The following is a 14,244-nucleotide window of genomic DNA, read 5'->3' on the forward strand; positions in this document are numbered from 1 at the left end:
GTCTGTAAGCATCACATTTTACCAAGAAATTTGAATAATCTCATTTTTTCCTTATTGGAAATACAATAATAAATTTCAAAATAAAATGTGTGCTGTAATACTTAGATACACAGAACACCTCTTTTCCCCTTATTGCATCGTCCAGACAGGTAAACATTTAGATTCACTGAATAATGCTCACAAACACTATATTTACTGCAGATGCATGTTTTAAAGAAACCTTATCTTGAGTGTACCTGAATTCCTGTTACCGATAACTTAACATTCTTGTGTGCACATATTCTTGAAATGAAATTCAGTGATTCAAAACTCATAAAATGTTATATAAGATGCTCACACATGAATATCCTGCAAAAGTTTTGTGTGTGTGTGTGTGTGTGTGTGTGTGTGTGTGTGTGTGTGTGTGTGTGCGTGTGTGCATTTCATAATTATTTACTCATGTACAAATCTGCCTATGAATTTTATAGAAAATACCCTGCAAGTGTCTTGTTGAGAATATTTAAATACGTTAACTTTTCAATGCCATGAAATATGCATTTGTCCTGTGTATGAGACTCACAGTAAAATACATTTAAAAACACCATGCAAAACAACAGCAGAATGTCAGTACTAAATTATACATCAGCACTAACCACGTCTCCCTCATTTTCCTTTCTGACATCAAAGGAAAATGACATGTGACAGCTTTGAAAGTCTAAAGGTCCACAATGCAATCATGCAAAAAAGATTAATTAAATGTAACATCCTGGAATACAAAACTTTTAAGTTAGAATTTATAACTATTACATTTGGCATATTACCAGTACAGGGAAGTCATTGCAGCAACACAATTAGAATTAGAACAAATGAAAAGAAAAGGTTATTAAAATCCAAATCTGTCCTTGTGCAAAACTTTTTCTCTCAGAGTCCACAGTCTGAAGGGTTAGAGGTCTAGTTCACACTGCACCCAAGCTGAAACCATAATGGAATTCAGTGTCTGTATGTGGGAATTCTGCAAAAGGCTTTCCCTTTGTAGACCAAACAGTCAGGATGTTTTTCTTTTCTCTCTTTTTTTGCTTGCTGAAACAAACAGCTACTAATGTCTCTGTCAGGTACATCTACAACAGGCAGAATGCATTCTTTACATATCTCTTGCAGAAGACATGTGAGTGGAAATTTTCCTTCTGAACTACCCAACATACATCTTGTGACAATTAGAATCTTCCACACAGTTCAGTCTTTAACTTATCTGGTAAAACACAGTCTGTAGGCTTTACAGTCATTTGATTTTAAATTATGACATATTTTCAGTTCGCCTCCTTGGGCAGTTCGGAATAACAACAACTCACATGTCCTATTGCTTTTAGACTTTTAACTATTTCATGCCAAAACACTACCAACCTGGCACTGTAAAATGTTAAGCACAATCTAATTTGCTTATCAACTCTTGTCCATATGACAGTTAAAAATTACCCTGTGCATTTGTTTCCTGCTGTCCCTGCTATGTACAATAGCAGAGATGATTTTGCCATTTGCTTTACAAGATCATACAGCGGCTATTATGTTTTCTAATCATGAAAAGCTTTAATTTATTAGCTTTTTTTATTTCCAGGGACAATCCCTGTAAAGCCTTAACAAAGTTCATTGCTGGCATGCAATCAAAAAAGAAAGTGTGTCCACTGTCCATATATCTTGCAGAATGCTTTCAGTTGCATAGCGTAGGGCATAAAGGTGATGTTCAGGCCTACCATAATCAGAACTTCTTTGCCGCCAGTATGAATGTATCTTTTACCATCAGTCTGTTTACCTGCATCCATTTTCTGTCAGTTGAATGCATTTTCATTCTCCAGTGACTACCCACGTCTGTTTGCTGACTTCTATTCTAATTGCAGATAAGTGCCCCGTTGGGGAGTTTGTTTTTTCTTACTTGTCTTGTGCTGCTTGGGGTTAATGTCATCCAGGGAGGGTAAATGCCAGTGTGGGAGACAGATTCCCCATAAAGACTGCCACTATAAGTGTCTTTTTTGTCTAGGACTTCTCATGACCACACATCGTGTTCTATTTGTCAGACGTTCATTCCGAAAACCCTTCTCAGTGGACTTTCTTCCCTTTCCTTGTATCTTGAGAACCAAAATCTTAAGCTTCTCACCAAAGATGCAATAGAAGGAATCTACCACCCCGTGGGTCAGCCGTTAGGGAAGAAGAAGGTGAAAAAGATATGACCGGAATCTTCCGCTATCCAGCCTGTGCCAGGTGTTTCTCCTAAGGTCGTTACAAACCCGGAGCCTCGACCAGCTATGTTGTCAGATTTATCTGCCACAACAGTGTCGGAGTCTGGTGAGGGTCCAGTTGGCAGCACATATGAAGAGACTTTCCACGTGTCTATCTCGAATATTCAGGGGGAACCACAGCTGATTTTTTTCCAAGGAGCCTAGAGGAGTTCCTCAGTTTTTGGTTGGGGAAGAAGTTCCTACTACAGCTTTTGACTGCTGTCCTAGGTCTGAGCCTTAGTTTTTTGGAGGGGAATGTTCCCTTAAAAAAGAAACTAAAAATTAAACATTTCTCCTGCTGCTAGGGTTCCACAGAGTAAGTGGCAGACCTTCACTCAGGGGCTATTTACTGCTTTAATGTCCTTAAAGCCTCCTTAAGGGGTTTTGGTTCCTGCTCCTCCTTGGTCCTCTTCTCCCCTTAAAAGGTCTAGAGAAAAGGATTCTTCTGCAGATGAGTCAGATTTGGATAATGCATCCCTGACTTATTTTACTCAAATTCCTTTTCCCTTAGACTATGGGTCAGAGAAGGAGGAATCATTAGTCCAGATGTTACTTTTGAGGAAATTTCCTTTGGGGACACACTTTCTAGGATGATGGATTTTCTTTAAATGGAATTGTGCTCAGGTCTCTGATATCCATAAGAGGTACTATGAGTTGCTGCAGTTGGAATCCGCTAAACCTGCAGCTATTCCTCCTGTTTTGGTTGCTTTGCTAGATGCTTTTTCCAATGCCTGTCATGTGCCTGATTCTCTGCTCTCTGCTCCTAAGGTTTTATAGGATCCAGGTTTTATAGGGTGCCTGAGGATTGTTCTTTCCTATATAAATGTCCTGCTGTTGACCCCTCTGTCATGTCTGTAGCCTCTGGTAAGCCATCTCAATTGCTTCCTTCTCCCAAGCTATTGCTTTCTGACAAGGATAGCAGAACTATGGAAGGTTGGGTAAGAAGGTTTACACTTCTGCTACCCTAGCTTTTAGGACTATTAATTATCAGACCCATATTTATAGGTATGTGTTTGCTCTTCTTTGTCAGGTCTGTCAACTTAATTCTGATTTTCCAGACTCTGAGGGTAAAACTTTTGTTCTTTCCTTGCTAGGGACTTCCTCTCAAGCCATTCGTCATTGTATTAAATGTAGTTATGATGCAGCAGATGCCTGTTCTAGGGCTGCTGTTTTTGTTTCAATGATGATGAGGTGCTCTTGGCTTAGGCTTCAGCCTCTATCTGATGATATTAAAGCTAAGTTGATGGATGCTCCTCTGAGTTCTAAACTTTTTTGGGGGGAAGCTGCTGCTGGTTTGTTTAAGTCCCTTCAGGATAAGGGTAAGGCCATCCAGGAACTTAAACATGTGTTTGTTTCTCCTGTGCCTAAATTTCAGAGAAATTACCCCATAAAGCCTGCCTTTGTTCATAGGCAATCCCACCACCCTACTAAAGGTAGGAAGAGTGGCAAATGGGCTCCTCCTACTAAGGCTAGTCAGTTTTCAGGGACTCCAAAGCTTTCCTTTCCGGACAAACCAGGTGATATATGACTAGCCTTCTCTTCCTAGCCACATTCCTCTTTCTCTTCACCTTTCTCTTCCTGTTTGGCTTCAGATCACTCAGGATTCTTGGTTTCTGTTGATTATTCATCAGGGGTACTTCATAGTGTGAAAATCCCATCTTCCATTTATGGGCATTCCTCAGCCTCCTCGGGAGCAACTTCCATTTTTCCCAGTGGTTCTTCAAAATCTCTTCACTCAGAGTACTATTCAAGAGGTGCCTGTGTCCCAAAGGTGGAAAGGGTTCTACTCCAGACTGCTTCTAGTGCTCAGAAAAGAGGGCACTTGGACACCTATTCTAAACCTCTCTCATCTAAACACTTTTCTAAAAGTGCCTTCCTTTTGGAAGTTGTCCCTGCAGATTCTGTTTGCTATTTGCAGGATTCAAGGGATCCAGATGTTTTCTTACTTAGATGACCTGTTGATTCAGGTGTCTCTCCAGAGACCCTTTTACAAAATCTTCATTTTGCCATTTCCTCTTCTTGAGAGCCTGGGGTTCACTATACATTTCAAAGTCTTCTCTGATTTCTTCTCAGGATCATGTTTTTGTGGGTTACAGGATTCAAATGGTACCAATGCTTGCATCCCTGCCCCCACCAAATATCTTAACTCTCATTTCTTTCTTTCAAATACTTCTTCTGGCTTCCATTACTACCAGGGAGTTTCTAAGAGCTATGGGTGTCATGGCATCCACCATTCCAATGCTCCTTCTGGCCAAAATTCACATGAGAAAGTTTCAGTGATTTCTGAAGTCAGTGCGACTCCAACATGCACATTCTCTAGACTTTGTAGTTCCCCTTCTTATAGGTTCATAGGTTCCTAGGTGTGTACTAGGCTAATGGCCCTGATGGTCTTTACTAGCCTAGCCCATAGGATTAGCCTGGCATCATGCCACCCAACCTTAGTTCCCAGTCCCTCTGTCGAGTAAAGCCACTGGAGTGATCCCTGAGGTGAATTTTCTATTTCCCATCCACTCATCAAGATTTCTCTTGAAGATGGCCAGTGAGGTGCTCTGCTTGACATGTATGGGAAGTCTATTCCATAGCATGGGCAGTTTCTGGGTTATGAACCTGCCCCTCCAGCATGTTTTTTTGATCGCGGTAATGAGGTTGAGCTCTCTCAAGTGTGTGGTGTGGAGGGATTGGGATTTCTTTAGATGTAGCATTTCTAACAGAGCTGGGTCAGACATGGCTTTGTAAATCAAACAGAGATTGCCTCTAAGTAGGCGATATGAGACAGAGAATAGTTGGAGTTTTTTAGTCTGTCCATATAGGACAAATGCTTAAAGCTTAGGATCCTCTTTGTGAGGAACTTTTGCGGCCTCTCCAGTTGTTGCAGGTGTTTAGTGAGGTACATGCCAAATGGGGCATTGTACTCAGTGATTGGCCTAATGAGGGAAGAGTAGAGGGAGACAATGACCTCTTTCTTCCTGGATGCAAAACCCTTACAAATGAGATGTGCCACATAGAAGGACTTTCTGACCACAGTGGCAATGTGGTGGTCAAAAGAGAGGTAATTGTCAACCTGTGTTCCCAGATCTCTTATAATGCCTTCTGTGTTCAGTAGACTACTATCAATGTGGTAATTCATGGGAACCAGGTTTTTCCCAAAGGGGGGATGATGACACATTTTTTGGCACTGCGCTTAAGGCCATGGTTCTGACATCAGTCGTTGGTCTCAGTGAGGCCTTTCTGTAGGATGTCAACATCAATCGGGGAGTTAATAATAGCTCCTAACGTCCTTGTCTCAGACAGGAACTTCACTGGTAAATTCAGCACTTGTATCTTAATTCAGGGATCTCCTTTCATCCCCCTCTCTCCTCTCAGGAATTGCTCAGAGGCACTTCAGACATGGGATGGAGGGTGACATTTGGCTCCCTAAAAGTACAGGGGGTGTAGTCGTCTTGTCAGCAGAAGAAGCACATCAGTGTGAAAGAGATGAGAGTTCTTCTGCTGGCTCTTCAGGTCTTTAATTTTTTTTTTCTCCAGGGCCTCTCAAGATGTTCACAGACAATACCACAGTGATGTGGTATATCAACAAACAGGGAGGAACTGGATCTTATCTTCTTTGTCAGTTGGTACTGCTGGTATGGGATCTTGCAGTCAAGTATCAAGTGACTCTTCAAACAGTTTATATCCCTTCCAGTCAGAACACTGTGGCAGACACTGAGCAGGTCCTTCACTCAATCCCACAAATGGATGCTTCACAGGGATGTGTTTCTGGACATTATCCACCAGTGGGGTACTCCTCAATTGAATCTTTTTGCCTCCCCTCTGAACAGACAACTTTCTCTGTTTTGTGCCAGAGTTCCAGGTCCTCTGGTGTGGAAAGTGGACACTCTCTCATTTTCTTGGAAGGGGATGTTTCTTTATGCATCCCCCCCCCTTCCTCTCATTCCAAAACTCCTGTTCAAAATTCAACAGGATGCTACCAAAATCTTGTTTGTGACTCCTCTTTGGTTGCAACAGCAGTTGTTCCCTCTAAATCTGCATCTAGCCGGGGGCAATCATCACAAGTTACCTCTTAGGGTGGATCTAATTACGCAAGACAAAGGATCTCTCATCCATCCCCACCTGTCCACACTTCAGCTGACACTGTGGGTGATAGTGTTTTGATTCCTCATAGACACCTTTTTTCTGAGGACGTGCTGCAGGTCCTGTAGGAGGCCAGGAAACCTACTACTAAGAAATCCTACTTATCTAAATGGAAGAGGTTTTTTATTTTGTGTCTTTTTCATGACCTGGACCCACTTTCTGTGAATGTTCCTTTGGTTCTTTCTTATTTGTGTGAGTTGTTCAATGCTGGTTTGGACTATTCTGTTAAGGTCCATTTATCAGCTACCTCTGCTTGTCTACCTTTTTCTCCTCCATTACCTTCTAGATTTGAGGTGAAACAATTGCTTAAAGGAGTCCTTAATATTAGACCTCCCAGGAAGCCTGTTCCTCTTTACTTGGATCTTAATTTTGTTTTGCAAAAGTTGACTCAGCCTCTTATTTGAACCTGCTGCTTCAGTTTCCTTGCTACATTGTTCCTGGAAGACTGTTCTTTTGTTAGCTGTTACTTCTGCCATATGGGTGTCTGAGTTGCAGGCCCTTATGACTTGTCCTCCTTTTTTGGTATTTCATGAGGACAGAGTGTCCTTGTGTACTAACTCTTCTTTTATGCCTAAGGTGGTTAATGAGCTATCACTGAATCAGTCTATTAATCTGCCTACTTTCGTCCCCTGCCTGCAATCTGACAGTAAAGGGGTGCTGGATAAGACTAAGGCTATTAGGAAAATATGATCAGTTATTTGTTTCTTTTCATCCTAGATCTTTGGTATTTGCTGTATCCAAGCAAACTATTTCTTCTTGGATTTCTAAGGCTATTTCCTTTTGTTACACTTTTCATGGCAAGAGCCTTCCTTCTTCTGTTAAGACTCATTCTGCTACAGCTGTGGCTTCTTCGGGTGCTTTTTGCAAGGGCTTAGATACTAATTCTATTCTTGAAGCAGCTACCTGGACTTCTGTGCATACTTTTGCCAAGCACTACAAGTTGGATAGTATATCTAGAGCTGGTTTGCCACTACCATTCTTCATGGCTTTTTAGAGGGCTCTTCTGTACCTTCCCCTCCCAAGTTTCCTCTTGAGCTTTGGCACTCTCCCATCTGTTAAGAATACTGCAGTAGTGAATGTAAGGACATAGTGCAGTTCTGTAAAATCTTACCATAACTGTAGATATCCTTGCCTTCACTGCTACAGTATTCAATTCCTCTCTCCATCCCCCTAGTCTTTTGCCTTCCTGGATGTACAGGTTACGTCTTGCTTTTATTGGACTGTGTTCCTACTGGGACATTCAGTTCTGATTATGGTAGGCCTGAATGTCACCTTTATGCCCTATGCTATGCAAAGAGTGTTTGCGTGATGTTCAGCATACCTTTTAAAAGCAACAAGTAGTCTTTGGGAGACTGGCTGGACTTTCGGTCTTCTATGGCAGGGAATCCCATCTGTTAAGAATACTGCAGCAATGAAGGCAAGGACTTCTACCATTATGCTAAAATTTTACACAACTGTACTTTTTCCTACTCTCAGCTGTTTCTCATGATATTATCTGTAATTTTCCTTTCCAGAAACAACCCTGCATTTGTTACAGAACTTGTAATAAAATCAAGGACAAACTACAATGCCATTTTATTTATGTTTCTAACTGCTTCTCCAAGACAAGCAATGTTCCATAGTACTTCTTGGTTTATAACAAGGCAGAACTGTGACTTCTATCTAAACTTGCTACATACAGCTGCCATACCCATGTCTCACAGAATGCAAACATGTTTTCTGGTTAAACTTACCTAGATCTCTCCATTATTATCTCTCCATTATGCTACTACCAGCATATAGGCCATTGTTAATCAGAGGAAAGCCATCCAGGAAACAAATAAGAGTATGGCCAGAGGGAGCAGTCTCAACACTCCAGGACTGCTTCAAAAGCATGGACTGGAATTCAGGAAACAAATAAGGTTATGGCCAGAGGGAGCAGTCTCAGCACTCCAGGATTGCTCCAAAAGCATGGACTGCAATCTATTCAAGGAAGCGGCTACTATGGACCAGAAAATTAACCTGGATGAGTACACAGAGTCCGTGATGACCTATATATGAAAGTGTGTGGATGATGTGACAGTCGACAACAGCATCATTGCACGAATGAATCAGAAACCTTGGCTCACAAGTGGAGTGTACAAGCTCTTGAAGGCACACAATGCTGCCTTTAAGTCTAAAGACAATGCTGCCCTTAGGGAAGCCAGAGTGAAACTAAGCAGAGGAATAAGAAAGGCTAAGCAGGCCTATGGACAGAAAATTCAGGGTCACTTCTCAGACCTGAGAGACTCCAGGCATCTGTGGCAAGATATACAATCTATATCAGACTTCAGGCCCCTACCTTCTCAATGTGATGATAACACAGAGTTTCTCAATGAGCTCAACACCTACTTTGGCAGGTTTGAGAAGGGAAACAGTACAACGGCAATGAAACTGCACACCAGCGAAGAAGATGAAGTGCTCCGCCTTCACCCAGCAGATACTCAAAGGGTACTGCGATGAGTAAACCCAAGAAAAGTAGCCGGTCCTGACAGTATTCTGGGTCGGGTGCTCAGGGACTGTGCTGACCAATTAACTACTGTTCTCACTGACATATTCAACATCTCTCTGCATCAAGCCACAGTACCAAAGTGCTTCAAGAAGACAACCATTATACCACTGCCCAAGAAGTCACCACCCTCAAGCCTGAATGACTACCATACAATAGCTCTCAGGAGTGCTACAGAATCCTGAAAGCCCAAAATCCTGAAGACCAAAATCCTGAGAGCAAAATCCTGAAAGTTCAAAATACTGAAAACTCAAAATCCTGAAAACACACAGGATACCAACACTTACTGTATTCCAACACAAGTACATACAGAAACAAATAAAACACAAACTATATTACTGTTCTCCAAGTATAAGCAGGGGGGCTCCCACACCCCCTGCAACTTAAATAAATTGCAGTTAGTGTAGTGAAGTGCAATCTCTGCGTTGATATATTTAAGTAGCAGGGGAGTGCAGGGAGGCTTGCCCCCATGCATATAGTTGAAGGGTAATATGTTTCTGTATGTACTTGTGCTGGAATATAGTCAGTGTTGGTATCCTGTGTTTTCGGTATTTTGAGTTTTCAGTATTTTGAACTTTCAGGATTTTGGTCTCAGGATTTTGGTCTTCAGGATTTTGGGCTTTCAGGATTCTGTAGCGCTCTCTAGCTCTCACCCCCACTGTAATGAAGTGCTTTGAGAGATTGATCAAAGACTACTTAACATCAAGTCTTCCTGCAACACTGGACCCACTCCAATTTACTTATAGATTCAATCACTCTATGGCAGATGCCATCTCACTGGCACTTCCTTGGCCCACCTGGAGAACAAAAACTGCTATATCTGCATGTTATTTATTGACTTCAGCTCGGCCTTCAACATGGTCATCCCCCAACATCTGAGAAACTGGTCCATCTAGTTGTTAGCACTCCTCTGTGCAACTGCATTCTGGACTTTCTTATTGACAGACCACAAAAGGTATGTGTAGGGAACAACACCTCGTTGAGCATCACACTGTACACTGGAGTACCTCAAGGATGAGTTCTGAGTCCCCTGCTGTTCATCATGCTGACACATGACTGTATCGCTAGATACAACACAAACCACATTATTAAGTTTGCAGATGATACTGCATTGGTGGGTCTCATCAGCAATGGTGATGAAAAAGCCTACAGAGAGCAGGTGAACCAACTGATTGTCTGGTGTGACAACAACAACCTGACTCTCAATGTGAATAAAACAAAGGAGATAATAGTGGACTTCAGGAAGAGACTCGAGGCTCATTCTCCACTCACAATCAAAGGAGAAACAGTGGAAATGGTGAAGAACACCAAGTTCCTGGCGGTGCATATTGCAGAAGACTTGTCTTGGTCAGTAAACACTAATCACATTGTCAAGAAGGCACAACAGTGTCTACACTTTCTAAGAAGGTTGAAGAGAGCAAGACCATCACCTTAATTTCTCACAACCTTCTACAGGGATACCATTGAAAGCATCCCAACTAGTAATCTCTCAGTGTGGTATGGAAACTGCATGGTTTCAGATTGCAAATCTCTCCAGAGGGTGGTGAAAGTGGTGGACAGAATTATCAAGACCATGCTCCCATCTACCCAGGACTTGCACTCTGCTCGGTGCCTCAGCAGAGCCATGAAAATAGTCAAAGACTGCAATCACCCTGCCCATAGTCTGTTCTCATGTTTGTCTTCAGGCAGGAGATACTGTAGCTTACGTTGCAAAACCACCAGATTTAATAGACACTTTTTTCCACAAGCCATCAGACTTCTGAACTCCAGTAATAACATACACCATACTAGTCATGGAGGTCTGTTGTTACAACACTGAAGTAATTCACAGACATATGCAATAACTCTATGAAAGTACAATCTTATACCTTATGTGCAATGTTAACAATGCCAAGTTAACATTCTGTGCAATATGCCAAGTAAACATTCCGTGCAATTTGAAATCTGTCTGATTTTAATCTGTGCAATATATTATCTGTGCAATATTTTGGGTACTGATGAAGACATGTAAGTGGAATAGTCTTGGTGCATGTCATTGTACTTGTTACTGCACTGTATAAATATATTACTGTTGCTATTGTTGTATTAGCATTAGTATATGTGTTATTGTATTAATATCAGAATATGTTGTATGCACATTGAGTTCGAGGCAATGCAATATCGTTCAGTTGCACTGTTGTGTGGTCTGAATGACAATAAAGTTCACTTTGACTTTTGACTTTGAAATAATTCTGAAAATACAGAAATCCATCTTGACAGTTATAATGTCTCCTGACACTTATATTTTTAGGATTTACATAGATGTTTAACAAGATCATGCCACATACCCATTTAAAAAGTGAATAAAGTAAAATAAAACATAAGTGGAGTATTAAATCCAGAAAGACTGATTGTACGTCAGTAGAGTGGCTTTAAGGGCAACTAGGGCAAATATACAAAGGGTAGTACAGGGAAAGGAAAAGGGAAAAAGGAAGCGAGGAGTTAGGCATCAGTGTACAAGCCAGCTGGAGCATCTGGGAAGACTAGCAACCCATAACACTTCTTTTCTTACTTTGAATTGTTTATGTATAGCTTTTTCATCAGTATATGGAAATATTTGATTGGGACTGGGGAAGTTCTTTGAGAAAGTGTTAGAACTACATTTGTTGACACTGATTTCTTTAAAGAACCCTCATCTAAAGGGCAGATCAACAAATTTCTTTTGCCAGGTCATCTAATTTATCAAATACAACATTTTTATAAAAACACAGAAGGGGAACTGTGTTGGCTATTTCACCCACACTGTTTTTATTATTAACTCCATGTCCAGATACAGTGTAGTAAATGTAAGCTGGTAAAGGTGTTTCCATTTAACTATGACCCACCCCATTAAACAGCTGTTTTCTGACTTCCAATTACAAGAAATAATTTCACACAATTACTCAGCTAGAGTGTTTTCTGTGTGGAGGCATACGTGAATGTGGTGCGCCTTCGTTGAAGGTTGTGTGTCAGGGCTGGTAACCCGATACGTAAAAATCCACTACCAATCATTAGCAGACCGGAGTTCTGCTGTGCCGAAAGACACAAACAAACAAAAACTCATTACTGTTTGACCTCATTTTCAAACTTTGCTTTGCCATATGGTGTTCTTTGGCTGCATCTTCCTTCTAGCAGACCTCCTAACAAAAAATTGTTTTGGTTTGATCCTCTTTTATTCAATAGTTTTGGTGATAGAAATTTAAACAAAAAAGTTACCTTCTTCCGTAGTTGATCTCTTAATATACTTGGCAGTGACATTCGAACCTACAATCCCATTTGAGCAGCAAATGTCTCCAATGCGGTACATGAGGCAAAGCTGTCCCTCACGGAGGGCTATTATGGCATATTTACTGAACTGGATAGTTCGAGCTCTCTTTTCAGGTCTAGAAATCTTTGCATAAATACAACCAACCTGTAATAAAAGACAAATTTAGAATGACAAAAACAGGCTGGTTATGTGCAACGCAGGTTCTAGTTAGTTCCAGGAGAGAATTTACTACAGAAATGTTATCAGCATAAACAGAGGATATAAAAAAATGTAATACTTGCTCCTACCCCACTACTTTGTATTGTGTTATTTAATTTAGTAGCTCATTCACAGTGGTGTCATGCAAAGTCTTTGATAGACAAACATTTTTTATCTGGCAATTACTGCTGGGTCTCTGACTGCTGCTAAACATAAAACTAAAATGCTGACCTGCTCTCTCAGTATGTGAAGTTATATGTGGAACATCAGGGATCTCATTTTAGAGACAGACTTTGACTCTTAAGGAGCAGACAGCAGAAGAAGGGACTGAGTATACTATAGTACAGTGAACATTTTCATCAACTTTGACAGATTTCTTTACAGGCAGCAAAACAACATTATCCCTGCAGAGAACAGAATAAGAGGATTACTTCACAGTGACCAGGTGACAACCTCTGATCCATAATCACCATAGATACATGGGAAGCTAAAGACTAGATTCCCCCCATAGAGTCTTTCTACAAACATATTTGGTCTTGAAAGACTCTCTGTCTAAGGTGAGATAAATCTGCCTAACACTTGGCATCCAGAGACACTGCAAAGGTAGTGGAATTTCCCAGGTGTCATGGATGAATTACTTTCATTCAGTATAAATACCTCGATAAGTCTTCATTGAAAATACGCTATGCTTATTGGGATTAAGCCAATCAACAAAGATAAGATGTAATGAAACAAAAAAAATGAGAGTTGCTTCCTGCTAAGCAAATTTCTTTATTTGTCAATACTCTGGATTACTGTGATTTTTAAAGTTTCTAGGAACAGCATTCTTTTACTTGGATGCATGCCTTAAACAAGAACTGTATAGACTTATAATTTTTGATGAAAATATACAGTACTTATCTTGTAATTATGTTTGTTTTTTCTGAGAAATGTAACTGTTACTTGTTAATATAAATGCACTGTAATGGAGCTTTTTCTCCCCTGGCCCCCACTGAAAAATGGGCTGTGCTCAGACAGGCTTTCCTTAGGTTCATAAGTTCGTACTAGGCTATCTGCCCTAGGGCATTTATAAGCCTAGCCAGAGTGTGTGTGGCTTTCGCCACCCCTTGGGATGAGAATACTACGCCCATTTAGGGTTTAGTTTACTGTGCCTCTGTCTAGTAGTGACACAGAGATGACCCCCGGGGTAAACCTACGATCTCCCATCCACTCGTCAAGATTTCTCTTGAAGAGAGTTAGTGAGGGGCTCTGCCTAACATGGACTGGGATTCTGTTCCAGAGTGTAGGGAGCCTCTGGGTTATGAATCTGTCCTGGTCAACAAAAACAAACAAACAAATAAATAATGGAGTGTTATAAGCAAAGTGTAAAAAGAGTACAGGAAGACAATATTCTGGTTTAGGGAAAAGGACATTCTTAGCCAGTGCTTTATAGGCAGTATAAGATAGTATATGTGACAGCCTATGACAAGAGTTTTAGTCGCAAAATGAATTTATTAATGATAATATCAGCATGGGTTATAAGGCTTAATGTAGAGTCCAGCATTAGGCCTAATTATCTGCACTCAGCTGCAAAAGGAATAATATGGTTGTTATTATCTCAGGTAGTAAGGACAGGAAGTCAAGAGGCTCTGTGAAGGTAGGAAAAAACACAAACTTTTTTTTGTGGTTACTTTCTAGTTTATTTTGATCAGACCATTGACAAAGATCAGAGAAGGATTGCTGAAGTTGAGATTAGAAAACTGTGGAACACCTGTTTGCCTGGAGTAATAAAACGTCATCTGTGTAAAGGTTAAGTTCAGGTAAATTGTCATTAATATCATTAATGAATAGCAAAACGGTAATGGCCCTAGAAC

At 40.8% G+C, this 14,244-nt stretch overlaps 1 protein-coding gene across 3 annotated transcripts in view; it reads right to left on the reverse strand.

The window, feature by feature from the left end:
- Positions 1-14,244, reverse strand: part of LOC122798097 (G protein-activated inward rectifier potassium channel 4-like) — a 512,634-nt gene that overhangs the window by 318,737 nt on the left and 179,653 nt on the right. For all 3 annotated transcript variants that reach the window (XM_044066770.1, XM_044066772.1, XM_044066771.1), the window contains one exon: positions 12,142-12,337. In XM_044066770.1, the coding sequence (XP_043922705.1) occupies positions 12,142-12,337 (196 nt within the window). The remainder of the gene's footprint in view (positions 1-12,141; positions 12,338-14,244) is intronic.

This window comes from Protopterus annectens, chromosome 3.part1, assembly GCF_019279795.1.
Source record: "Protopterus annectens isolate FY-2018-M chromosome 3.part1, PAN1.0, whole genome shotgun sequence".
Taxonomy (NCBI): Eukaryota; Metazoa; Chordata; order Ceratodontiformes; family Protopteridae; genus Protopterus; species Protopterus annectens.